Genomic DNA, 25970 nt, shown 5'->3' with positions numbered 1-25970 from the left:
GTGCCAACCGTGTTGCAGTGTTTTGGATGGCGTTGCAACACGAAAGTACATGGATGAGTGCTTGAAATGTCATAATGTTCAAGGCTGTGGGCCAAGTGCTGGAAAGTGGAATTAGAGGTGCAGCCTTGATGGGCTGAAGGGCCTCTTCTGTACTCTGTGGCTTATGTCACGAGTCCCCAGTCATTTCAACTTTTGACTTGTCTGAGACACTTGACTGCCATCATTTTGTCGAATCTTGTTAGATAAGACTAAGATGTAACCGTTCAGCTGACTGAATAGTGGAATAGATTCAATGTGATTGTGGCTGCCCTGACATTCCTCAACTCCACTTTCCTGCCTTTCCCTGCAACCCTTAATTTCTTGACTGGTTAAAAATCTTTCTATCCCAACCTTGAATCTACTCAGTGCTGCAGCCCCAACAGCCCTCTGTGGTAAAGAATTCCATGTACTCTGAGAGAAGAGCAGGGAAAGGGGGAAGAGGTGTCTGAATTAAAAACCAGAAGAACTGCAGATGCTGGAAATCAGGAACAAAACGAGAAATTGCTGGAAAGCTCAGCAGGTTTGGCAGCATCTGTGAAAAGAAATCCAAGTTAACCTTTCGGATCTGGAATTCCTCAGAACGGAAGGGTCTGACGCTGTGGCTGGTTGATGGGCTAAAAGGTTTAATTAGATTAAATTTTCACCTTGCACTCTATACAGAAAGTACATTTGTGACCTCTTGGGCAAGTGTGGTGTAAAATTATGTCCCAATACATGTGTGAATCATAATGTAACACATGTATTGGGCCAAGCAGTGGAATGTGGTGAAACGGTTAAAAATTATGTCCCAATACATGTGTGAATCTAACCGGAATGGAGGTGTTGCTTAGTCCCGTGTGAATCTTATTACACACCTCCCCGTGTGAATCTTCTTATCTGTATGTAACCAGAATGGAATGTGTTTTTTAGCCTTGCTCTGCTGTTCACATGAATGTTTATATCTGGAAAAGAGTATATCAGCTGGAAAAGTCTCCAGTTCGGTGAGTCTGCTCCGGGGTTACGTTTAACCGCCGAGCGTGGGTTGTTGGCAACCGCTCTACGAGAACTGACGGCTCCCAGTTCCGGTAACATGTAGAGTGAGTATAAGCCAGACCCGTTGTCAGTATGAGACCTGGTTGTGGCGACGCTGCGGGGAATAAAATGCTCATATTCTAGCAGACTCGCCTCTTGGTCGTTTGTTCTGTGTCAGACTACTCTCCTACGAACCTGACCTTGAGAATTTTTTAAAACAGCAAGGAACAATCCCCGCTAACTTGCACTTTATTCAGGGTGATCTGGAGTAGGTGACAGTGAGTCCCCTCACTAAAGTCTCTTTCCAAGGATACCAACAAAAATGTTAAAATGTAGCTGAGCAGATCCTGAAGAGGACTAGAGGATGGGAGATTTGCAAGAGAAGCTAAATGTTCGAGATGGGGAGGGGGCGGTGATAGCGGAGTGGGGAAGGAGACGAAATTGGGGAAATGGCCACCAGTTTCTGTGCTATAATAACAGCAAGCTTTCAGTTCCTTCATTTTGGAGACAGGGAAGGGTTAATTATATAGTGTTGCTTTGGGGAAGGTGGAAGATGATGTGTTTTAAATGAGCATATGGAAATTGAGACTGTGTTTCTATTTAAAAGGTAATTGTGTGTTCGCCAGTGGAAGCATTTGACAATTGAAGTTGCCAATGCTGGATTTTTTATTAAGAACCAGACCAAAGTCAAAACTTTTTATGCTTTGTGTAAACCTTCCAGATCTCCTACCTGTAGTGTTCTCGGCAGCTCAAAAGGTAGCATTCTCGCCTTTTAAACCATTTAAGGTTGAGGGTTCAAGACCCATCCCAGAGAATGGACATGAACCAATTCTCGTACGGCCAGTGCAGTGCTGTTTTGTGCAAATTACATGAGTTCTTTTACTGTGTCTGGGTGACTTCTTAATAAGCAGCCGATCAAATTGTATGTGACAGCCAAAATAAATCTCCATAAATAAACAAGTTAAGCGTCACACCCCAACTTGACTGTTACCCAATTAATGGTAGAATTTGGTTACAATTCCAATCTACCTTGTCTGTCTTTGGACGTGTCCAGGGTTCAGTCCTTGTGCAGTGTTGTTCTCTGGAGTTGAAAGTTTGTGGTGTGATGCTATTGATGGTCCTTTAGATTCTTCATCCAAAATATTGATTACTCCTCTGGAGTTATCAAGTCTGCAGCTTGCTGCCTTATGAGAAGTAGCTTTTTTGTTCCTTGTCACACTTAGCATTGACCGGCTATTTGAAGACTCGGCTTTCCTGCGATTAACTCCTTAAATTCTCCTCAGGATAGTCATTTGTTCATGTGACACAAGACAACCATTTATCAAACAAATGTCAGAACAGTTTTGTTTTTCTACCTTCATCTCCCTACCTTTCCCAGGCATGGTTAATTCCTTTATCCTTCTTCTTTAACAGTTTACTCCAGACAGAGTTATTGCTGCTTTCAATCTTTGAGCAGTTATCCCAGTGCTGAGGAGGTGTTACACTCAGTCACAACCTGGTGACTTGGCCTGCAACGCACACTGCAAAAACAGATCATCTGAATTTTTTCATCTTTTTGCACGTGTCTTGGCTGTCAATGTTTCTTAAATTGCAGTAATGAGTATAATTCAGAAAGCAGTTAGTTCGCTGTATGCCTTTTAGGAAAGGCACTACATAAACATTAAAAACATTTATGTTTCTCAATCCCTGGCCTGAGCAGGTTTAGCTGATCTCAGCCAAGGGGGATTTGGTGACCTTGGGCTAGTCGCACCTTGTGGGTTATTGAGTAAATTGGCAATTGGGTAATTCAGCCAAACAAAAAACAACATATAAAAATATAGCTTTAAATAGTCCTTTTGTAGTATAGGACTTGAAAATTGTTGCTAAAAAAGACATATATTGTCAGTGTTTTCATCTTGCACTTATGGAGTCATAGAGATGCGCAGCATGTAAAATGACCCTTCAGTTCAACTTGTCCATGCCACCTGGATATCCTAAACTAATCTATTTGCCAGCAGTTGGCCCATGTCCCTCTTAAACCTTTCCTATTCATATATCAATCCAGATGCCTTTTAAATGTTGTAATTGTACCAGCCTCCACCACTTCCTTTGGCAGCTCATTCCATACACGCACCATCCTCTGCATGAAAAAGTTGTCCGTTAGGTTCCTTTTATATCTTTCCGCTCTCATCGTAACCTTGTGCCTTCCAGTTTTGGACTTCCCCACCCCAAGGAATAGACCTTGTCTACTTACCCTATCCATGCCCCTCATGATTTTATAAACCTCTACAAGGTCACCCCTCAGCCTCTGACACTCCAGGGAAAACAGCCTATTCATCCCCTCCCTATAGCTCAAACACTCCAACCCTGGCAATATCCTTGTAAATCTTTTCTGAACTCTTTCATTCATCTGGACAATTTGCAAGAATAATCAAATATAGATTTCATCATGAAGCTTTAGTGCCGAGTTATTTGAGTTTTGTCATGGGATGTGGGCATCATTGGCTGAGCCAGCATTTATTGCCTATCTTAATACGCTGTTGAGAAGGTAATAGTGAGTTGTTTTCTTGAACTGTTGCAGCCTGTGTGATGATTGCATACTCTGTGCTATTAGGAAGGGAGTTAAAAGTCAGGAAGGTGCATAGTTTGGAGGGGACCTTGTAAGTGGTGGATCATGCATAGGCAACCCTTTTCCTTCCGGATGGTAGAGTTTGTGGATCAGGAAGATGTTGTTGGAGTCTTGGTCAGTTGCCCCAGTGTGTCTTGTAGATGATAAACACGGCTACCTCTGCGTGTCAGTGGTGAAGGAATTGAATGTTGTAGTTGGTGCCAATCAAACAGGCTGCTTTCTCCTGGATGGCGTCAAGCTTCTTGAGTGTTGTTGGAATTGCACTCATCCAGGCAAGTGGGGAGTGTTCCATTGTACTTCTGAAATTGCAGATGATGGACAGACTTTTGAGTTTTATTTGTGGAAATACCAGCACTGACCTGCTCTTGTAATAATATATATGTGGTTGGTTCAGTTCAGTTCCTTGTAAATGGTAATCCCTCTAGGATGATGATGTTGGGTCTTCAGCAATGGTGTATTGAATTCCAAGTGATGGTGTGAATGTTACTTATCAGGCCAGGCCCTGGGTGTTGTCTAGTTCTCACTGATTTTGGGGAATTATGGGTGGGTTTTTCCTTTGATTCCCATCAACTCTAATTTTGCTAGGGCTCTGTATCTCTCTCTCCCCATCTCAAACCACCTCCACCTCCCACAGTCCAAAAGAGATGTTAGGTGAATTGGCCATGCTAAAATTGCCCGTAGTGTTAGGTGCATGAATCGGGGGTAAATGTGGGGGAATGGGTCAGGGTGGTTGCTCTTCGGAGGTTCGGTGTGGACCCTCACACTGTAGGAAATCTAATCTAATCTAAACTGAGGGAATGAGTAGCTTTTCTGCACCAAGCTGGTAGTTTGAGTTGACGGCTGTTCATTTTTCTGGGAGGGTCATTTGTCTGCAACAGTCTCTTTTCCAGAAAGCAGTGGAAGCTGAATCATCAAATTTATTCAAGGCAGAGTTAGATTTTTGATCGACGTGGGAGTCGGGGGTTATGATGGGGTGACAGGACAGTGGTTGAGACCACAACCAGATCAGTTATCATCTTGTTCATTGGTAGTGAAAAGGCTGAACAGTGTGAGCTGTCACAGTCTACTGGCCATTCTGTAGTTAGAGGGAATTCAGCTACTGTGTCACACCTTCGCAAATACTTTGACAAAGGGTCAGTTAGACTTGAAACGTCAGCTGTTTTCTCTCCTTACAGATGCTGCCAGACCTGCTGAGATTTTCCAGCATTTTCTCTTTGGTTTCGCAAATACTTCATTTGCCATGCAGTAATATCCCTCTGTCCATTTTCAGAATTGGAGCAATTGCTTCCAATTCATCCCATTGTTTAGAAAGGCTGACAGCTCACCAGCAGCAACCATGTCAAAGGTGGTAGCAATGTAATGATCTGTTACTGGATTTGTAATATTTATAAGAGAGATGCCCTGGTCTGTAGATCCTGCGAGCTCACAGCCTACCATTACATTTGGAAGTAAGGAGCTGGTAGCAATAAAATTGAAATATATCGCTGTTCCTTGGGTGTAACTGGAACATGCTGTAAAAGCTCTGACTTGATTGACAACTCCTAGAATTGTTGATGGCACTTTGTTTTGAAAAGATATATTTTATTCATAAAATATATAACAGCACACAGCACAGCAGTTAATGTTTGGCATCACAAAACATGCAGTTCTGATCAGTTTCCTTCAGTGTGTGTGAGGTACCTGTCACACCTCCATTGCAAGTAATATTTACCAAGTTCCACTTACTGTCAAACCTTCTCTGATGCATACATCCCAAGGGGTTTAACAAAGTTACCCCATCTTTTCATGTGCTATGTCAGAAAGGCGATAGACAGTGGCCCTTCCTCATTGTATATCTGCAGAGCTGTCTCAAACTTCAGTGCATCGCTCCGCACATAGTGCAGGACCTTGCTGGTCTGCAACCGGAAAACCAGGACGTTTCAGGCAAAGGTCATCTCTCCTTGAACTGATGGTCAGTGAGTTGAGCTGATTCCAGCAAGAGTTGGTAACTATCTCAGTGGGTGTGCATCCCAGAGAACAATCCATAGAGAACACACACATTGCTGTGTCATGGAGCTGCTGAGAATGATCTGTCACGTCTCTTTCCAGTCCTGCTCTGCAAAGACGCGTCCTGGGAGGAGCTGGACAACAGTCTCTTCACCACCAACTCGAGGGTACAAGGTGTTGAGATTGAGTGTGCAAAGAAGGATTGGACATGGAGGATCCTTCTCACCACTGGCATGATTGTGTCCTGGTACTTATTTAAGATGTCTGTCTGGTGATGAGGCATTCTGTAAAATGGCTTCAACCGTCTTCTCAAGGACTGTCCGACAAAGTCCGTCATTTCATTTCACTCCATCATGGCCCAGTGTGGAGCATCCTGATGGACTTGTGGTCAGCGGTTTGTTTGTGTTTTTCTTTATTAAGTGCATACATTTATAAGGAAATGTTTCAAAGCACAGTTTTGAAAGGTATGTTTCTCGGCAATGTAACCAGACTCCTCCCTCGCAACCGAGACTTAATAAAACATCTGCACCCTGCGACACTTGGGGTCTTAGTACTCGAGATCTCTGCCCAGCTTTATGCAGCCACACACAAAGTTGGCCATCAAGCTCCTAGCAACGTTCATTCAGTTTCCACTGACACCTCCCCTCACCCACCCACCTACCTAACCGACTTTATCTAGAGCTTTGTACATGGTGTCCTTGATGGAAACTGATGATTGTATTACAGGCCAGACTTTGAACAAAACAAGTTTGATGACAGCACTTCATGTTTAAAATCTACTGTTTCTCCTCTTAATAAAATATTAATGCAGGAGGTAAATGGAATTTAATATGTTTGGGACGACTGGAAAACGGGAAGCCTTCAAAATTGAGATAACAAGAGTCCAGAGACAGTATATTCCTATTAAGGTGAAAGGAAAGGCTGGTAGGTATAGGGAATGCTGGATGACTAGAGAAATTAAGGTTTTGGTTAAGAAAGCAAAGGAAGCATATGTCAGGTATGGACAGAAGAAATCGAGTGAATCCTTAAGTATACTCCAGCTGCCTTTATACTCTAAGAGGGAAATCAGGAGGGCAAAAAGGGGCATGAGATAACTTTGGCAAATAAGTTTAAGGAGAATCCAAAGGGTTTTTACAAATATATTAAGGACAAAAGGGTAACTAGGGAAAGATCAGCAAGGCAGCTTATGTGTGGAACCACAGGAGATGGGGGAGATACTAACCGAGTATTTTGCATCAGTATTTATTGTGGAGAAGGACATGGAAGATATAGAATGTGGGGAAATAGTGATATCTTGAAAAATGTCCATATTAGAGAGGAGGTGGTGCCGGATGTCTTGAAACGGTTAAAGGTGGATAAATCCCCAGGATCTGATCAGGTGTACCCTAGAACTCTGTGGGAAGCTAGAGAAGTGATTGCTGGGCCCCTTGCTGAGATATTTGTATCATCGATAGACACAGGTGAGGTGCTGGAAATCTGGAGGGAGGTTAACATCGTGCCACTATTTAAGAAGAGGTGGTAAGGGAAAGCCAGGGAATTATAGTCCGGTGAATCTGATGTGGTGGGCAAGTCAGAGTCCTAGAGATGTACAGGATGGAAACAGACCCTTCGGTCCAACTCATCCATGCTGACCCGATATTCCAACCCAATCTAGTCCCACCAGCCAGCACCTGGCCCATATCCCTCCAACAACCTGCCGTCCACTGACATCAGGCTCTCTGATCTATAGTTCCCTGGCTTATCCTTACCACCTTTCTTAAATAGTGACACCACATCAGCCAACCTCCAGTCTTCCGACACCTCACCTGTGACTATTGATGATATAAATATCTAACAAGAGGCTCAGTAATCACTTCCCTAGCGTCCACACTGTTCTAGGGTACACCTGATGTTGGAGGGAATCCTGAAGGACAAGATTAACATGTATTTTGAAAGGCAAGACTGATTAGGGAGGGTCACATGGCATTGTACTTGGGAAATCACGTCTCACAAACTTGATTGAGTTTTTGAAGAAGTAATAAAGAGGATTGTTGAGGACCGATTGTTAGATGAGATCTATATGGACTTCAGTAAGGTGTTTGACAAGGTTCCTCATGGGAGACTGGTTAGCAAGGTTAAATCTCATGGAATACAGGGAGAACTAGCCATTTGAATACAGAACTGGCTCAAAGGTAGAAGACAGAGGGTGGTGGTGGAGGGATGCTTCTCGGACTGGAGGCCTGTGACCAGTGGAGTGCCACAAGGATTGGTGCTGGGTCCACTACTTTTCGTCATTTATATAAAATGATTTTGATGTGAACATAGGAGGTATGGTTAATAAGTTTGCAGATGACACCAAAATTGAAGGTTAACACAGATTGTAACAGAATCTTAATCAGATGGGCCAATGGGCTGAGAAGTGGCAGATGGAGTTTAATTCAGATAAATGCGAGATGCTGCATTTTGAAAAAGCAAATCTTAGCAGGACTTATACACTTAATTGTAAGGTCCTAGGGAGTGTTGCTGAACAAAGAGGCCTTGGTGTGCAGGTTCATAGCTCCTTAAAAGTGGAGTCACAAGTAGATAGAATAGTGAAGAAGGCTTTTGGTATGCTTTCCTTTATTGGTCAGAGTATTGAGTACAGGAGTTGGGAGGTCATGTTGTGGCTGTACAGGACATTGATTAGACCACTATTGGAATATTGAATGCGATTCTGGTCTCCTTCCTATAGGAAGGATTTTGTGAAACTTGAAAGGGTTCAGAAAAGATTTGCTAGGATGTTGCCAAGATGGAGGATTTGAGCTATAGGGAGAGGCTGAATGAGTTGGGGCTGTTTTCCCTGGAACGTCGGAGGCTGAGAGGTGATCTTATAAAGGTTTATAAAATCATGAGGGGCATGGATAGGATAAATAGACAAAGTCTTTTCCCTGAGGTGGGGGAGTCCAGAACCAGAGGGCATAGGTTTAGTGTTAAGAGTAGAAAGATAGAAGGGACCTAAGCGGCAACGTTTTCACGCAGAGGGTGGTACATGTGTGGAATTAACTGCCAGAGGAAGTGGTGGAGGCTGGTACAACTGCAACATTTAAAAGGCATTTGGATGGATACATGAATAGGAAGTGTTTAGAACGATATGGGCCAAGTGCTGGCAAATGGGACGAGATTAGGTTAGAATACCTGGTTGGCATGGATGAGTTGGACTGAAGTTTCTGTTTCCCTGCTGTGCGTCTCTGTGACACTATGACTCTTGTCGATCTCTCAATGACTTGAAGCTAAGCACAGTTTGATATCAGATGTCTTGTATCCATCGAAGTTAACTAGCCGTGGTGAAGTATAAGACCATACGTTATAAGGGCAGATGTAAGCCTTTTAGCCCATTGAATGGTGGAGCAGACTCAATGACATCACAGCTGAACTGATGGCCTTCTCCCCTTAACTGAGGTGATTGTGATGGGTTGGAGGGGAGGGTGGAGCAAATAGGTGGGAAGGAAGATGGACAGATAGGACAGGTCAAGAGGGCAGTGCCGAGTTGGAGGGTTAAATCTGAGATGAGCTGGAGGAGGGGAGATTTGGGAACGAGTGAAGTCTATGTTGATGCCATGTGGTCGAAGGGTCCCAAGGTGGAAGATGAGGCTTTCTTCCTGCAGTCATCAGGTGGCTTGGATTTGGTGGTGGGGGAGGCGCTGGGATAATTTGATTGGCTTAAATTGGTGATGTCTTTATTACCTTGCCTGCTTTGTGTGAGTGGTGACTAAAGTTTGTTTGCTTTTTCAAAATAAAGCACATATGAATGTTTTTTTTTTAAATGTCAAAGTCCACAATATTATCTGGAATGCGTGCTGGAATATGTCACGAGGCAGTGATATGCCACCAGGTTGAGATGACCCTGATGTAAATACATGTCATTTGACCTCTTAATCCATCTGTGGAACTGATAAATATTTGTGACACACTCCTTTGCTCCGCACTACTTTGCTTTTATACATTGACCGGTGGACCCTAGTGGGTGCATTATTGAGCTTGGCACCTGCCCAGAATGGAACCATCCTGTGTGATGTGAAGAGAAAACATCCAAACTGTCTGCATTGGACAGGGTACTGATGGATAGCGACTACTTCAACTTGTCCAACAACAACTTGCATTTTTATAGCATGTTTAGCATAGCGGAAGCCCGCCACGAAGTGCAGTATGAATAATGACACTTGTGTTCAGAGATGTGGTGACAGAGGACCAGGCGGTTGGTGGGAATTGCAGATTTTAAAGACCATCTTATCTGAAGAAGAATAGCACAGTGTGCAAATTGGCAGCAAAACTTGTTTTACAAAGTTTCCTGATGGCTATTGTTGGACTGAACATTGGATTAGAGGAACAGAAGTAGGCCATTTGGCTTCTTCTAGATCATGGCTGATCATCTACCTCCGCACTGCTTTTCTGAGCTAACCCTTGATCTCTATTGAGCTTCTACAGACTGGGAGAGACACTTCTGAATGTTCACACCCAATGAGGATTTTCCTCCTCATTTCTGCCCAAAATGGCTTGTCTCTTTTGTTGTGAAACTGTGTCCCTTAGTTCCAGACCATCACACCCCTGCCCAACCCCAGACACATGCTTTTTGAATCCACTCTAGTATACCCGGTAAGAATTTTGTAGGTTTTGTTGAGATCACTACTCATTTTTTTAAACTCTGGAGAATACAGACCTAGACCTAGACTCCTCACCCCATGAGGGGAGAGAGGACAGTCCCACTATCCCAAGAAATCTGTCTGGTGAGCCTCGACTGTATCCCTTCAATGGGTAAAGGAACCAAAACTGCACCGAATATTTTGGGTGCATCTCACCAACGTTCTATCCAACTGAAACAGGACTACTTTATTCCTGTACTCCGAAACTTCTCATGATAAAGTCCCAATGATTACTTGCTGACCTTCATGTTAGAAGGTCTTTCCTTCATCAACTCTTCATCCGGTTTAACCATTTTTATCAGTAAACGTGGGGATGGTAATAGCACTCAAAGCCAATTCAAGTGATGGATGAAGCCCCGTGGTAAGATTCTGTTACATGCAGAGCTATATTGGTTCCTGGTCCACCGATGTCTTGATTTTGAAAATTTATATCCTCCTCTTTGAATCCGTCTCACCTCTCAATTATCTCTCTGACCTTCAGTTAAACAGAGATTTTTGTGCTTGTCTTATTCTGGTTTCTTCCCCATCCCCGATTTTCAATCCGCCATCTCTGGCGACCATACCTTCAGTCATCAACGCCCTCAGGTTCTGGAATTTCCTCCTTCGCCAGCTCTTCCTTTTAAAGTCCTATGTTGAAAGTTGCTTTTTGAACAACCTTTTGGTCACCTGTCCTTGTACCTCCTCAAGAGTCTGTGTGTCAAATATTGTGAGATGATTTTTAGTAATTTACTCTGTTGAAGGTGATAGCTCAATGCAAGTTATTTGTTGTGATTTTGTCTTCATTTTGAAGTTACTTGGCGCTTTTTGCGACACTTCTTTTAGATTAGATTCTCAACGGTGTGTAAACAGGCCCTTCGGCCCAACAGTCCACACCAACCCCCCAAAGAGTGAACCAGCCAGAACCATTTTCCTCTGACTAGTGCACCTAACACTATCGGCAATTTAGCATGGCCAATCCAATTGACCTGCACATCTTTGGACTGTGGGAAGAAAGGGGAGCACACCCAGGCAGACACCGAGAATGTGTAAACTCCACACAGACTGTTGCCCAAGGCTGTTTTAAAGAATAATTATTGGCACTTCTGTGCAACAAGGGTGTAGGAACTGGTTCTGATTTCTGATTTCCTCCCTGTTTGTACACTAGCACTCACTTCTTTCTAGGAGCTTCATTCAGCAGTTTGTGGGTTTGAATAATTTTTAAAAGGTTTTCCATCATAAAATGGGCCATAATTAGTATTGGGCCTGTGGTATGTGGTTGTGTACTTAAGTGTTTATTTTGAAATCAACCACTCTAAAATGTTATTTTCCCCATGTGTTATATTATCAAGTACTTTTTTTTGGGAATGTTCTATTTCATTCATATGTTTGACATGACATACTTAGCATATTGATTTCTATCATTGGGGTTTTTGTGAATTGCCTGAATATAGTACACTCAAAATGTCAAATTCTAGCCTTGAAATCAGAGTGTAGCCCGATGCTCCAATGTAGTACTAAACAGTCTAAGAAAAATATTCTCCTCATCTATCTTAAAATGGAGACCTTTTGTTTGTCTTGAACTGTGACCGCCCCCCCACCCCCCCCCCCCCCCCCCAGTATTAATTCCCCACACCCCCATAAGATAATGGAATTAATACAATTAGTAAATTGCCTTGTCTCATTTGTCTCATGGCCATTCCTCATGGGGCGGAATGGTGGCTCAATGGTTAGCACTGCTGCCTCACAGCATCACGGACTCTGGTTCAATTCCAATCTCGGGCAACTGTCTGTGTGGAGTTTGCAATTTCTTCCAGTGTCTGCGTATGTTGCCTCCGGGTGCTCCAGTTTCCTCCTACAGTCCAAAGATATGCAGGTTAGGTGGATTGGCCATGCTAAATTGCCCATACTATCCAGAGATGTGTAGGTTAGGTAGATTAGCCATGGGAAATGTAGGGTTACAGTGGTAGAGTAGGGGTGGGTATGGGATGCTCTTTACAGAGTCAGTGTGGACTTGTTGGGCTGAGTGGCTTGTTTCCACACTGTAAGGATTCTATGATTCTTTGATACAGGCCTAATCTGTTCAAACTTTCTGCACAAGATAAGGACTTCATCTCAGGAATGAGTGGAATGAACCTTCTCTGAACTGTTTCTAAGGCTGTTACATTGTTTTTCAAATAGGGAGACCAGAAATGCATACAGTGCTCCTGATGTCTCACCATGGTTCTGTACAGTTGCAGTAAGAGTTCCCTTATTTTTATATTCTATTCCCCATGTAATGAACAACAATGTTCCTTTTTGCCTTCCTAATCATTTGCTGTAGCTCCATACAAAACATTATGATGTATCGAGGTACCCAGATCTCTGTGCCACCAGGATGTACACTTTCTCTCCATTTTAGTACTGCTTGTATCTTTTGGAGGGAAGAATAGAAAAGTTCTTGTTATACAATATCTGCCAAATTTTGTCAACTCATTCAACCTGTTGAATACTCTTTGCCATCTCCTGAAACTTACTTTTCTACCTGTCAACTGAGCTACCAACATTTTGTTTCCTCATTCATATATTTCATATAGATAATAAATAATCCTTTGGCGTGTAGACACACCCCTGGTGCCATTAGGGAGGAAGTTCCAGGATGTTTATCCAACACCGGTGCAGGAATAGCAGTAGAGTTCCAAGTCAGGATGGTGAGTGGCTTAGAGGGTTGTGTTCCCATGTATCTGCAGCTCTTTGTCCTTCTAGGTGGTAGTGATAGTGGTTTTGGAAGGTCTGAGGAAACTTGGTGAATTTCAGCAATCCATTTTGTAGACGGTACATGTTGCTGCCACCATGCGCAGATGGAGGAAGGAGTCACTGTAGAAGTTGGTGGATTGGGTGTTGATCAAATACATTCCTTTATCCTGGATGGTGATACTGTTATCTGTCAAGAGGCAGTGGTTAGATTGTCTTTTTTTGAGATGATAATTGCCTGGGACTTTTGTGATGAGACTGTTATTTGTCTCTTATCAGCCCAGATCTTTCTGCATTCAGAAGCAGACTGCTTCATTGTGCAAGTTGCTGAACATTGTACAGTCATTAGAGAGAATCCCTGTTTCTGACCTCAATGGAGGGAAGATCATTGAAGCTATCCTTTGCGATAGGTACAGGTCTAACCCCAAGTTCCCAGTGACTTTTTTTTTCCTTGTGCTCCTATTGCCACACTCTGTGGATGGCAGTAATTCTCACCACATCCCTGCCCATGTCTGGACAAAGGCTGTAATGAGATCAGGAGCTGAATAGACTTGGCTGAACTCCAATTGCATGTCAGTAAGCAGGTTATTGCTTAGGAAGAGTTGGTGATAGCATTTTTCTGATGATCGAGTGTAGACTGATGGTTTGTGGATGAGGACATAACTGGGCAGTTTTCCATATTGTTGGGAAGATGCCATCTTGAAGTGGAGTGAGAGTGTCTTAGCTTCACAACAACCACAAATGATATTTAATTAGCAGCTTTTAAAGTCATAAAATATGCAAGCAGTTTCATAGGGAAAATAATCAAATGCACATTAATGTTGTACTGCAGAAGAAGCAGTTGGCGGCACGATGGCTCAGGTGGTTAGCACTGCTGCCTCTCAGCGCCAGGGACCTGAGTTCAATTCCAGCCTCAGGTGACTGTCTGTGTGGAGTTTGCACATTCTCCACATGTCTATGTGTTCAGTTTCCTCCCACAATCCAGCGATGTGCAGGTTAGGTAAATTGGCCATGCTAAATTGCCCATGGTGCGGTGCATTCGTCAGGGGTAAATAAGGATAATAGGGTAGGACAATGGGTCAGGGTGGATTATTCTTCAGAGGATCGAAGACTTGTTGGGCTGAAGGGCCTGTTTCTGCACTGTTGGGATTCTATTCTGTAATAAAAAAATTATGGTACAAACTTGATCAAATCTCCAGTATAACTTCAATGGGGGTGAGCAAACCAAGCTTCAGCAAATCTTCTTTGTCAGTACAACCATTATCCTAATATTGTTTTGAAATATGATTCCCCTGACTTCCTTTTATTTCCCATTATCAATTATCCTCGCTACAACCAGTGATGCAAGAAGTTCATGGCTTTCTTTGTTACCTAATTATGGATTAATTCCTCACCTGTCTGCCTGCCTTCTCTCTTGACAGTCAACTAAAATGTGTGGTCTAAAGACCTTTCCTTTCATTGCCTGGTTTCTTGAATCCATAGGAGAGGCAGTGATTTTGTTTTTCTTTTTGCATTCACAGGAGAACGGTGTTGCTGGCTAGGCAGCATTTATTGCCCATCCCTAATTGCCCAGTGAGCAGATAAGAGTTATCCACATTGCTGAGAGTCTGGAATCATATGTAGACCAGACGAGGTAAAGGATGCCAGTTTCCTTCCCTAAAGGACATTAATGAACCAGATATGTTTTTCCAACAATCAACAATGGATTCAAGGTCAACATTAGTTTATTAATTCCAGATATTTAATGAATTCAAATTTCACCATCTGCCGTTGCGGGTTCGAACCTGGGTCCCCAGAATGTTGTCTGGGCCTCTTGATTAACAATAATACCATTAGGCCGTCACCTCCCCGATGTTGTGGTAATGTCTCTGGATTTGTAATCCTCTGCTACTATTCTGGGGATATAGATTTTAATCACACCATGGCAGATGCTAAAAATCAAATAATAGTCTGGAACAAAAAGCTAGCCAAATGACAATAACGTCCCTTCGAGGAAAAAAATATGTCATTCTTATTCAGTCTGGCCTACGTGTGACTCCCAGTCCACAGCAATATGATTGACTCTTGCCAGCCTTCTGGCCAGTTATCAACAGGTAATAAATATTGGCAGAGCCAACAATTCCTACATCCAATGAGCAAATTATTTTTTAAAATTCTCATTAGACTGCTGGCCATCCAATTTCCTTTTCCTAACCTGTTGTTGTGGGTAAATCGGCACAAATTACATTTAATTTGTCTGAGCTTTCTTAATAAGTAGCCAATCAAGTACTGGAACAATGATTTAAACTTTATTGTATGTAGCAATCAAAGTAAGACCCCTCCAATAAACAAGTTAAACCTCACAGCGTAACTTGGTTATTACCTGATTAATGGCAGAATTTAGCTATGATTCCAACCAACAGTGTCTGTCTCTTGTGCAGTGTTCTCTGAAGTTCTGCTAATGAAGGGTTCTGGAGTTGAATTATTATAGATACTTTTGACTTTCGGGTCGATGATGTGACATTATTGATGATTTTTAGATTTTTTTTCATCCAGAATGTTGTTTTCTTTTCTGAAGTCCTTGAGCCTACAGCTTGCTCCCTTATCAGAAGGAACTCCTCTGTTCCTTGTTACATTTGGCCTTAACTGTCTGCTTAAAAACCCAGCCTGTCTTGTAATTAACTGTTTAAATTCTTCAGCAGGGCAGTCAATTGACCCTGTGGCATAAAGCAACCAATTAACAAGCAGATGCCAAACCAGGTTTGTTCATGTAACCCCAATGCCTCCTTTTTCCAGATATAGTCAATTGCTTTCAATTCCTATATAATTCCTTGTCCTTTAATTGTTTGTTCCAGACAGAGTTACTGCTGCTGCTTTCAATCTGTGAACAGTTATTAAAGTTCTGAAGTTTACACTATCACAAAGCTATTAGAAATTGTTCCTCTTCATAATGCCCATTCCTGCCTTTTGAAATCAGTCATTGTCCACCACCTGCGTTTCTCTTTCTCCAGCCCTCTGTCCCTCTCAATGCTCTTTGCATCTATTGACAGTTTTTCTTCCTAACCAAATCTTATTTTCTGTCCATCTGACTTCTGTACATCACCATCACACCCCACTTCCTGTTCCCACTGGTTGATGGTGATGGCTAGACTTGTGTTCCTGCAGCTTAATCCCTCTCAACCTTCCACTGCTTACTTCAACCTCCTTCTTTTAAAAAAAAATCCTGTTTTTGGGAAAACCCCTTTTTGCTGGGCACCTATTTATTTGTTGAGCCTCAGTCCCAAACCATGGGCACTGACGCAAATGCACTTTATGCTTTCGCTACCGTCCACCAGCTGACCAGCCCAGAGTTTACACAGAGGAGTTGTGATGTCCTGAGGTGTTGTACTAGATGAAATGTTCTTTGGAGAAGCGATAGAGAAAGATATTTTGGATTTATGTAATTGGTCACAATTTGATGCAATTTAGAATGGGTGTAATGAGGGAATTATTGAATGACTGACTTGGTGGATTCATCACGACTTATTGACACTGCGGAGCATGGATTTACGCGATAATAATCTACTTAATGGGGTAGTGTATGTAAGGAAGAAACACACACTTGGGGTGTTGCTGAAGTCACTGTTAATGTGAACCTCATTGTGTAAAAGAAAAGCAGACTTGCATTTAAATAGCACCTTTCAGAATCTCTGGATCCATTTGCTTTTCTAGTCAATGAAGTGACTTTGAAGCCCAGTTTAATTGGTCTCACTTTTCCCCGACCTTTCTCTTTTCACCTGTATTCACTTTCAATTGTCTTTTAAAAGTTTGTATTAAATCTGCTTTGACTGTCTTTTCGGGCAGTACATTTGCGACCATGATAACCTGATGTGTGAAATTATTTTATCTCCATTCTGTGAATAGTTCTTTCATTGGATATTTGTAAATCTTAGACCTTTGGTTGCCGACTTCTCCCCATTTTAGAAACAGTAACGAGATTAAAATTATGTCAAAAGCCATAGTAAGTTTGAACTCATCTTTACATCTCTCCTTAATCGTCATCTTTGATCCAAGGAAAACATTCCTGTTATATGGTCTCCCTCTGGTGTGGAGAGCACTGTTCTTTGGAGGTTAAGTTGAGAATAGGAGTTGATGGTGGAGGGTCAAAGGGTTAAATCATGTATGAAAGTGTCAGTATTTCCGGTGGAAGTTGCATTTAAAATGACACTGACCACAATAGGTTAGGGCTAGACAGCTACATGGGTAGGCCACAATAATAATGCAGTTGATCTAAAAGCTTATATCCTACTTGCATCAAGTCCTGTTCACCTGTAAGTCTAACGCTCACACACCTATATGGCAAGAATTTTGAGAACTGTTGTATTGTAGGAAAAGTGACAGCAAATTCGCACAAAGCAAGCTCCCATAAATGGCAATGTGATTGGATAATCAATTTCACGTGATGTTGGTTGATGGTTAAAGATCGAATAGTACTCCAGGGGTCCTCCTGTGATGCAATAATAGTGTCTCTACCCTGAATCTAGAGACCAGGTTTAAGTCCCACCTGCACGGAAGGTGTGTTATAAGATCTCTGAACAGGTTGTTTGGAAAATGAAGGAACAGTACTCTTGGGGGACATGTGCTCCTGTGGTGCAGTTGGTAATGTCCCTACCCCATGGACCAGGAGGCCTGGCTTCTTGTCCCACCTGTTCCAGAGGTGTATAATAATATCTCTCAACAAATTGTTTAGAAAAATAGTTTAAATTCAAAATTTGAACAGTTCTCCAGCGAGGGCCCTTGTGGATCAGTGGGTGGATAATGACCCTATGTCTGTGCCGGGAGGCCTGAGTGCAAGTACCACCTGCTTCAGATGTATGTCATAATAACTTGAACAGTTGATTAGAAATATCCCAAACAGTACATCAGGGATAACACCCTGCTGTTCAAAATAGTGCTCTGAGATGTTTTTAACACCCACTTGCAAAACCGCAATTTAACATCCCGTCTGAAAGATGACATCCTGGACAGTGCAGTGCTCCCTCAGTGCTGCACTGGAATGTCGACCAGAACTCTTGAGTTCAGGTCCTGGAGTGGCCTGTGACCCAGAGGCCAGAGTTGCTGCGATCAGAACAGTCTGTCCTGTCCATAGATTAACTAGCAAAACGTCAAAGTATCGAAGTCCGTTTTGCACAGTCCACAGTGTGGTTCAGATTCATTCCATTTCCTTCCTCAGTCAACCCGACAGAAGAAAATAATTAGCAACAACCAAACCAAGCAGCCACAAACTCTGTGAAACACACATCATAAGGAAGGCGGATCATCTGATGTGCTCCTACTTCGGAAGATTAGGTCGAAAGTGCAAGGTTAGTGGTGGGGGAGAACGGGGGGAAGAGTGGAGCTTGACTGACGACTTTTCACTTTTGCTCACCCTTTCACTTTATTTGGCTTTTTCACAAAGTTGAAGTTTCTCCAAGTCCTTCTGGTATCAGTCGGCGTTCATGTTGCATCTGTTCCCTGCGGTTCATGTACTTCCTGTTTCGAATTGCAATGACCTGAGGGCCTTGGGCTCTGATCTTGCCAAGTTAGAGCTAGGGCTGGAGGCTGAAATGTGTTGCTCACAAATCCCTTTAGTATTCTCGGACTGTTGAGTGATCAGCCAGATTACTGTTCCTGATTATTACCTGCTGCGTGCCTGTGAGGATTGGGAGAAGCCAGAATCAGGTTTTGATGTTATGCCAGTTTGAGAGAGAGTGCATTGTTGCCACTCTGGTTTCAGTGGAGTTACTGATCTCTGTTTGGGTGTATTGTGTAAGGTCAGCTTGAATTGCTAGAAAACATAAACTATGAACTTTAACCTTCCAAACTTTGGTTGATGTTGGGTCAGAGTATTTTTAGCTGTTTAGCACTCGAGTGAATTACTGCTTACACTCGTTTCTCATTGTTTTTAGCGCTGGAAATGATAAATTAAAAGTATCATGCAGGAAATGCTTTAGCACGCTGTAGTTTGTCGGATGACACTTTGTTTACTGTGCTGTATGGTATCGATATGGACTGTACAGAAGCTGGTGATGACCTTGATTTAGCTAATCAATGTACCTACTTCAAAACACACACATAATTAACCTGAAAATGTTTTGGCTTGTCCTGTGGTCATAAAAGGATGCTGCCTTCAAATAGTCCTGCCTCTGGCTTCGATTCCAGCCTTGGCTGACTGTGTGGAGTTTGCACATTCTCCCTGTGTGTGTGTGTGTGGGTTTTCTCCAGATGCCCTGGTTTCTGCCCACTGACCAAAGATGTACAGATTAGGTGGATTGGCTGTGCTAATTTGCTAGATAGTGTCCAGGGATGTGCAGGTGAGGAGGATTAGGTTATAGGGATTGGGGGTGGGCGGGATGCTCTTTTGAGAATCTGTGTGGACTTGGAGCTGAATGGCTTGTTTCAACACTGTAGCGATTCTATGACAGGTTCTTCTCTTGAAACTCAGAGCTTGTTGTGAACGTCCATCACTTGTTTCCATACTCACATTTCAGAAGCCTACTCCTCTGACTCCATCGACCTCCTTGGACAAATCAGATTATCTGCAAGAATTTCAAATTGCATGGACTTAATTGTGAGTAACGTTACTCCTGAGACAGAGGGCATGTTGCTTTTTGTTCAGGCATGTGTCAACGTTATTTCAAATGTTGGGTGAGAACTCTTCAGTTTTCCAAATCAAGTTTCTGATACTATATCTCTGTGTGTTCTTGATCTATCTTGTGTCCATTGCAATGCCAATTACGTTTTGTACCATTTTTGTTCTACACTGAGTGATTATTTAATCCTCATCCTTGACTGTAGCTAGAATTTGCATTATAAATATTTCTAATCAATCTGTTTAGACATGTTATGACATCCAGCTGGTGCAGGTCAGGCTTAAACCCAGGCTTCCTGGCTCAGAGGGATGGACCTTGATTTACCCTTTCACTGCTGGTCATCATTCACTGTTCCATTCCAATTTCTGAATGGAGATATAAGAACATAAGAAATAGGGATAGGCTATCTGGTCTGTCAAGCCTGCTCTACTAAGATCAGGGCTGAGCTTTTCATGGACTCCGCTCCACTTACCTCCTGTAGTCCAACGGTGTTTCCATTGGACAGCTCTTGTTTTGGAGTCAAACACCTCTAATTCACTCAGCTTCCTTGTTTGCTTTAATTTCTCAATTGATTGCTGGATGTTTTTAAAACTGTATGACTGTCCATTCTCTCGATAGGTGGACTAAAAAGTCTAGGCAAAAGTGAGTACTGCAGATGCTGGAGATTAGAGTCAAGATTAGAGTGGTGCTGGCAAAGCACAGCAAGTCAGGCAACACCCAAGGAGCAGGAAAATTGACGTTTTGGTTAAAAGCCCTTCATCAGGAATGAGGTTGTGATCTGAGGGGATGGTGAGATAACAAAAGATAATAAAAAGTCTGTCAATAATTTATGGTCAGTGATTATGCTGCTCAAAAACATTCCATTTTGGAAAGGCAAATCAGAGCAAGACTGACAGACTTTAAGGTCCTGAAGAGTGTTTCCTAACAGAGAGACCTTAGAGTGCAGGTTCCTTGAAAGTGGAGTCACAGGTAGATAGAATAGTGAAGAAGGCGTTTGGTATACTTGCCTTTATTGGTCAGAGCATTGAGTATAGAAGTTAGGAGGTTATGTTGCAGCTGTACAGGATTTTGGTTAGGCCAGTTTTGGAATACTGCATGCAATTCTCGTCTCCCTGCTATAGGAAAGATGGTGTGAAACTTGAGAGGGTACAGAAAAGATTTTTAACAGTGTTGCCACGGTTGGAGGGTTTGAGTTATATGGAGAGGCTGACTGGACTGGGGCTATTTTCCCTGGAGCATTGGAGGCTGAGGGGTGACCTTAAAGAGGTTTATAAAATCATGAGGATCATGGATAGAGTGAGTAGACAAGGTTTTTTCCCTCAGGGTAATGGAGTCCAGAACTAGAGTGCATAGGTTTAAGGTGAGAGGGGAAAGATTTTAAAGGGACCTAAGGGGAAGCCTTTTCATGCAGAGGGTGGTGTGTGTATGGAATGAGCTGCCAGAGGAAGTGGTGGAAGCTGGTACAATTACGACATATAAAGGCATCTGGATGGGTGTATGAATAGGAAGGGTTCAGAGGGATATGGGGCAAATGCTGGCAAATGGGACTAGATCCGTTTAGGATATCTGGTCAGCATGAATGAGTTGGACCAAAGGGTCTGTTTCCTTGCTGTATGACTCTGTGACTTATCTTTAGGTAGTACCTCAGGAGTGAGGATGAACTCCCTTCAGCCCGGTTCCATGGATCTGAAATGATTGATGACTACACTGCCAAGCCTGTGTAACTAACCACGATTGGGGCAGGGAGTGCTTGAAGCATCAGGTCAGATGTGCCGTCTTTGCCTCTGCCTATTCCCGACATAGTCTTTCAATGCCTTGCCAAATGAGTCATCTCTATTTTGGCTAGTTACATAAGCCAGGGTCTCCTGTGAGTTGGCAGGTATGCTTGATCTCTTCAGGGACACTTTTGAGGATGTTCCTGCAGCGTTTCCACTGTTTTCCCAGCAGCCTTGTACCAGACGTGAACAGTTCCTTTGGGAATCTGATGTTAGGCATACAAGTGATAGCTTGTATTGACATGGCACCATTTTACTGTGATAAAATAGCCCAAGGCAGTACATGGGATCATCACGCCAAAGGAGGAGGCAAGGATTACAAAGAAAGCCATCTCTTGCTGTGCTCTGGTTACACCTGTTTGTGCTTGTTTGGATATCGTATTTTTGCTCAATGTGAAGACGGTACAGAATATCTGGGACTTGTGAAAACAAGACAAACATTGCATCAGAAAGAGAAATTGCTGGTAAACTCAACAGGTCAGGTAGTGTCTGTGGAGCGAAAGCTGTGTTAATGTCTCAGGTGCAGTGACCCATCAGAACAAACATTGTATCCCCTGAACCAATTCAAACTATTGCAGAAGAAAAGTTTTAAAATCTCATTCTATGGGATATAAGTGTTGCTGGCCATCCAGAGGTCAAATAAGAGCCAATCATGTGATGTGTAGGGCAGATAATGTAAGGCTAGTATATTTCCTTCCATTAAAGGATATGTGTGAATTCGGTAAGTTTTTACAACATTGGGCAATTACCATTAGACCAGCTTTCTAGTCCAGACTTTTACTGAATTGGTGAGATTTGAACCTGTAGCCCTAGAGATTTATAACCACCATGTCACCATGAATTAAAATGGATAAGTTCAGTTTTGGATCAGGCACGCTAACAGGAATAAAGGGAAAGAAGGAAAGAGTGGATAAAGAGGAGGAGAAAAAAGACAGGATAAATGAGGAAAAAATAGAATTTAAAGTTTAAACTATTCACAAGCTGAAGGAATAGGACTCCAGGCTGGTATCCTTCTGAGAAAAAGTGATTGTTTCTTGCTGACTGATCACACTGTTTTATGGTATTTAAGCATGCTGTTAATTACCGGACTTGATTTTGTGCGTGTCTCTATCAACTAATTAATGTGCTAATTCACAATCCTCTGAGTGAAATGATTTTTCCTCATCTCAGTCCTAAATGATCAGCCTTGTATCCTGAGTCCATGCCCCCATTTTGTTTTAAATGTCCCCACTAGTAGAAATGATCTCTCAGTATTCACATTAGTCCTGTGCACAGTGTTTTCAGATGGTTACAAAATTAAATGGTCTTGATGCCCTCACATGTTATGTATCACATATGTTGTAGACGACTGTTTGTTTGTTTGTTTGTTTGTTAACCCAATACTTATTCAATTCCTAGAATATGAAATTTTACAGCACTGGAGGAAGCCATTTGGCCTATTAGGCTTAGCCTAGCTTTTTGGAAGATTGATTCAATTAGCCCTTCTTGCTTAGCTGTCTCCCTACATCTGAGATATCCTTTTTCACTATATGTCCAAATCCCTTTTGAAAGTTAATAGCATTAATAATTTAAGGAACAAATTCATAAGCCACTACTAGAGATTGATAAGAATGTGGAATTTACTACCAACATCTTGATGTTGAATAGCTTGATGTGTTTAAGAGGAAACTATGCACGCTTGAGGGATGAATTTATATTTGAAATGGTTTGATGTTGTAGAATGGGGGAGACTGGTGGGAAGCATAAATGGCATTGGACTAAAATGGCCTGTTTCTGTGTCATAAGATAGTATGTACTTTAATCTGCAATTGGGGGTTATGGGACACAGGTGGGGAAAGTGGAATTGAGGGTTATCAGATCAGTTATGTTCTCATTAGATGGTAGAGCAGACTCAATGGGCTGAATGGCCAACTTCTCCTATATTTTATTGAATCTGCTTCGATTATCCTTTTCAGGCAGTGTACTTCAGATTAAAAGTTTTAAAACCTTTTTATCATTATTCTCCCTCTCGCTGTCCCTCTCTCCCTCACTATCATTGCTGGTCCCTGATCAGATATCTTGAATCTGTGTCCATTAGTTATCAAGTATCCCATAAGACCCTAAGATATAGGAGCAGAAATTAGGCTATTCAGCCCATTTGAGTCTGCTCCACTGTATGATCATGGCTGATGAGTTTCTCAACTCCATTCTCCCGCTTTCTCTCCTTAACCCTGATACACTTGATACTCAAGAACTTATCTATCTCTGTCTTAAATATACTCAATAACCTGACATTCACAGCCTTCTGTAGCAATTAATTCCATAGATTCACCACTCTCTGGCTGAAGAAGTTTCTCCTCATCTCCATTCTAAAAGGTCTTCCCTTTTACTCTAAGGCTGTGTCATTTCAAATGCAGCATGGCTTACTGAACAGTATTGTGAGGTTCTTTCTGCGCGAAGCCTTGACTTCAGTTGCGAAACAGTATTACTGTGACACAGGGTGGCACTGTGACTCTGTGGTCAGCACTGCTGCCTCACAGTATCAGGGACCTGGGGTTTGATCCAGCCTTTGGTGACTGTCCGTGTGGAATTTGCACACTCTCCCCGAGTCGGTATGGGTTCCTCTAGGTGCCCTGGTTTCCGTCCACAGTCCAAATATGTTCAAGTTAGGTGGATTGGCTATGATGAATTGCCCATAGTGCCCAGGGATGTGTCTAGTCATGGGAAAGGGGGGATAGGGTAGAGTGGGTTAGGTCTGGTGGGTTGCTTTTTGGAGGGTCCGTGTAGACTCAGTGGGCCAAATGGCCTGTTTCCGCACTGTTTGGATTCTGAGGAAATTGCTAGAATTGGAGAGCGGGTGAAACTCGTTGAGCATCATCCAAGGAGTAATGTGCCACTTAAAATAAACGGGGGAATTGACCAAAATGTTATCCATCATTCTAGGTGCTTATTGTGTATTTTAGCATTGATGTTTACTTGGTGGTTTTCAATGATCATAACGGGTTCTTGTGTTGGAAATTGTTGGTGCAAGTCTTTGGGTGAAAGTAATGCAGTTAGTGGATACGTGGTATTTTAACAATATACCCTATATTCTGTTCAACCTGTTCAACTCTGTTCTGCAATGTGTGGCTTAATTTCTCAAAGACGAGTGCTCAGAATAGGACTGTCTGTGTATTTAGAAAAAATGATGGGCTTTGAAACCTGGTGTTTGTGCAAGTGTTGAATTCATCAAGACACGCTATTTATTCTTTCATTTTCTCTCTCTCCATATCATTCCTTTTGACATTTATTTTATTTTACTTATTCTGAGGACACTGGAAGTTTTCACCAGTACTCCTCCCAAAAATCTCATGTATAAAGTAAGATGAGGCGTGCATTTATACAGTCCCTTTCACAACCTCGGGTGCCTCAATACACTATCCAGCTAATGAAGTGTAATCAACTGGGAGAAAGTGAGGACTGAAGATGCTGGAGATCAGAGTCAAAACATGTGGTGCTGGAAAAGCACAGCTGGTCAGGCAGCATCCAAGAAGCCGGAGATTGACATTTCGAGCATAAGTTCTTCATCAGGAATGTGACATTCCTGAAGAAGAGTTTATGCTTGAAACATCAGCTCTCCTGCTCCTTGGATGCTGCCTAATTGGCTATACTTTTCCAGCACCACACCTTTTGATTAATGAAGTATAATCTCGGAAGCACTGCAGCCAATTTGAGCACGGCAAGCTCCCACAATCATCAATGTGATAATGACTCAATCCTCTCTTTGAACTGTTGGCCAAAGAATAATTTCCTTGTCCTCCTCGTCGTCCTCCAATTATTGCTGAGGATTCCCACGTAAGGAAAGATGGAGTTTTGATATAACATTTTGTCAGAAATAAAGCAGCTCTGACTGTGCAACGTTTTACATTTCTGCCCTAGAGTGGAACTTTAATCCACAACCGGTCGAGGATAGAGTGGTACTTTATTGATCTATGGATAATTGGCACTGTCCATATAGAGTCAGAGTCATGCAGCATGGAAACAGACCCTTCAGTCCACACCGACCGTGTCCCCAAACTAAAGTAGTCCTACTTGCCTGCATTTGGCCCAAATCCCTCCAAACCTTTCCTATTCATGGTCTTTTCCAAATGCATTCAACAAGGTTCCTCATGGTAGATTGATTAGCAAGGTTAGATCGCATGGAATACAGGGACAACTAGCCATTTGGATACAAGCTTGAAGGTAGAGACGGAGAGTGGTGGTGGGGGGTTGCTTTTCAGACTTGGTGGCCTGTGACCAGTGATATGCTGGGTTCACTGCTTTTTGTCATTTATATATAAATGATTTGAATGTGAACATAGGAGGTATGATTAGCAAGTTTGTAGATGACAATAAAATTGAAGATATAATGGACAGCAAAGTAGGTTACCTCAGTAAAATGGGATCTTGATCAGATGGGCCAATGGACCAAGAAGTGGTAGATGGAGTTTAACTTAGATAAATGTGAGGTGCTGCATTTAGGAAAGGCAAATCAAGGCAGGACTCAATGGAAGATCTTAGGGAGTGTTGCTGAACAAAGAGACCTTGGAGTGCAGGTTCATAGTTCCTTGAAAGTGGAGTTGCAGTTAAAGAGAAT

At 42.4% G+C, this 25970-nt stretch overlaps 1 protein-coding gene across 3 annotated transcripts in view; it reads left to right on the top strand.

The window, feature by feature from the left end:
- Positions 1–25970, top strand: part of zbtb47b (zinc finger and BTB domain containing 47b) — a 284308-nt gene that overhangs the window by 45029 nt on the left and 213309 nt on the right. The window contains exon 1 of one of the 3 annotated variants that reach the window (XM_087987612.1): positions 18228–18332. The exons of the other annotated variants lie outside the window; for them this stretch is intronic. Within the exon in view, the coding sequence (XP_087843738.1) occupies positions 18294–18332 (39 nt within the window). The 5' untranslated portion in view covers positions 18228–18293. Of the gene's footprint in view, positions 1–18227; positions 18333–25970 lie in introns of those variants that run through there. 3 annotated transcript variants of the gene reach the window in all.

This window comes from Chiloscyllium plagiosum, unplaced genomic scaffold (assembly GCF_037043375.1).
Source record: "Chiloscyllium plagiosum isolate Xiang-an unplaced genomic scaffold, Cpla_swu_hap1 HiC_scaffold_5, whole genome shotgun sequence".
NCBI lineage: Eukaryota > Metazoa > Chordata > Chondrichthyes > Orectolobiformes > Hemiscylliidae > Chiloscyllium > Chiloscyllium plagiosum.
The sequence above is the reverse complement of the archived record's forward strand: the minus strand, read 5'-3'. Positions and strand labels throughout refer to the sequence as shown.